Raw genomic sequence first — 2,112 nt, 5'->3', positions numbered from 1 at the left:
ATCAAAATAAATAAATCTATATTTTTTCTTTCTTTTTCTTTCCTTTGTGTGTGCATGTTGGGTGGGGGGTGTCCAGAGTTCTGTCAGGGAAATAACAGACAGTTCAGTAGTTTAATCCCATAACCAGGTGATTTTGCTGATCCTAAAGCAATAGTCCTGCCAGGCTTCTAACCTCTTATTCTGGCACAGTACCCATAAATGCCCTTACTGAAAACAGTGATATGTCTCTATAGAGGTCAGTTCTCTTCAGTAATAGGTGGATGATATGATCTTAGAGTCCTATCATAAGCAGAGAGAATCAAAATGATGAATTTTGATAAAAGCAGAAAGTAGAGTGCAATAGCACTGACCAAGAAACTTCTTTTGTTTCCATCAGGAGGCTCAAGAGCACAATGTTCCTCTCCAACGTGACAGTCTTCATGCCCTCTGTCTTGACACTAATTGGGATCCCAGGCCTAGAGACTGTGCAGAGCTGGATTGGGATCCCATTCTGTGCCATGTATATCCTGGCCATGATTGGAAATTCTTTGCTTCTGTTTATCATCAAATCAGAGCCCAGCCTCCATGAGCCCATGTACATTTTTATAGGCATGCTAGGAGTCACAGATATTGTACTTGCTAGCAGCATTATGCCCAAGATGCTTGGAATATTCTGGTTTCATGCACAAGAAATCTATTTTGACTCCTGCTTGCTTCAAATGTGGCTCATCCATACATTTGAGTGTATAGAGTCAGGCATCCTTCTAGCCATGGCCCTGGACCGGTATGTGGCCATCTGTTATCCACTGAGACATACCACCATCTTTACTCACAAGCTGGTTGCTCAACTAGGAACTGTTGTAGTACTCAGGGCTGCCATTCTTGTAGCCCCATGCCTAGTATTGATAAAGTATCGGTTTCAATTTTATCACACGAGAGTCATCTCCCACACGTACTGTGAGCATATGGCCATTGTGAAACTAGCTGCAGGAAATATCAAGATCAACAAAATCTATGGTTTGTTTGTGGCCTTCACTGTTTCAGGGTTTGACCTCACATTCATCACTTTTTCCTACAGCCAGATATTTGTCACAGTTTTTCATTTGCCCCAGAAGGAGGCTAGGTTGAAGGCCTTCAATACCTGCATAGCTCACATCTGTGTCTTTCTCCAGCTGTACTTCCTGGCCTTCTTCTCTTTCTTCACACATAGGTTTGGTTCTCACATCCCCCCTTATATCCATATTCTCTTTTCTAGCATGTACCTGCTGGTCCCTCCATTTCTAAACCCATTGGTCTATGGTGTAAAGACCAAGCAGATCCGTGTTAGTGTGGTAAAAATGTGCTTTCCATAAAATCTACCTTGATTGACACCTGCATCCTTTCCTTTTTGTTCACTAGTAAAAATCTCTCAAAACAAAACAACAAAATGCCATGTTATTGAGATACTTGAGTTTTTACCAGTTAGTTGGTATTTTAAAAGATTGCTGTACTCTAAGTCAACCTGGGTTGTGAATCCTACTTAAGGAATGAGAGTGAGACAAGCAAAAAGAACAAAATAGTTGATATTTGGAATATTTTAAAAATTTTGTCCCTGGTTGAGTTCTTCTCCTAAAAGTTATTCTCTGGAATGATTGAAATGAATTATGTATCTGTCACCAAATTTAAATGCACACAAGGCTTATTGTTCTAGAGTGTGCAGGCACTCATTAATAACAAGTTATTCATTCACTTCTATTTACTCTCCAAGTAATATGTAAAAATTGAGGAAGTATATTTTAAATGTTTACTTTTTTAAAAAAATTATAGATCTCATGAGATAAAGTATAAAATTCAAATATTTTCCCAGGGTCATATGGACGTTACAGGCACAAAGACCATGGGAATGATGTGTTGCATTTTACACCTCTCTCTTTCTATTTCTCTCCATAGATATATATGTATGTGTATATATGTTTGTGTTTTGTGTTTGTGTGTGTGTGTGTGTGTGTGTGTGTATACACACATTTGGAGGTGTGCTGGAAATTTAACCCAGGGAAGCTTTACCATAGAGCCTTTGTCATGTTTTATTTTTTGACAGATCTTCTTAATTTGCTTGCTTACTAACTCTCTGGGGCTGGCCTCAAACTTGTGATC

At 39.0% G+C, this 2,112-nt stretch overlaps 1 protein-coding gene across 1 annotated transcript; it reads left to right on the top strand.

The window, feature by feature from the left end:
* Positions 1 to 392: 392 nt before the first annotated feature.
* Positions 393 to 1,502, top strand: LOC107160977 (olfactory receptor 52A1). The gene is made up of 2 exons (XM_015507538.2): positions 393 to 1,318; positions 1,445 to 1,502. The coding sequence occupies exons 1-2, from the start codon at positions 393 to 395 to the stop codon at positions 1,500 to 1,502; spliced, it is 984 nt and encodes a 327-aa protein (XP_015363024.2).
* Positions 1,503 to 2,112: the final 610 nt, after the last annotated feature.

The sequence above is a fragment of the Marmota marmota genome, unplaced genomic scaffold, assembly GCF_001458135.2.
Source record: "Marmota marmota marmota unplaced genomic scaffold, marMar, whole genome shotgun sequence".
Taxonomy (NCBI): Eukaryota; Metazoa; Chordata; class Mammalia; order Rodentia; family Sciuridae; genus Marmota; species Marmota marmota.
The sequence above is the reverse complement of the archived record's forward strand: the minus strand, read 5'-3'. Positions and strand labels throughout refer to the sequence as shown.

What these genes read in the sequence shown, in the direction of transcription:
- LOC107160977 (XM_015507538.2), top strand. Translation starts at nt 393, where the DNA reads ATGTTCCTCTCCAACGTGACAGTCTTCATGCCCTCTGTCTTGACACTA. An exon ending in CGTGTTAGTGTGGTAAAAAT is followed by an intron (nt 1,319 to 1,444) that starts GTGCTTTCCATA and finishes TTTACCAGTTAG; the next exon opens with TTGGTATTTTAAAAGATTGC.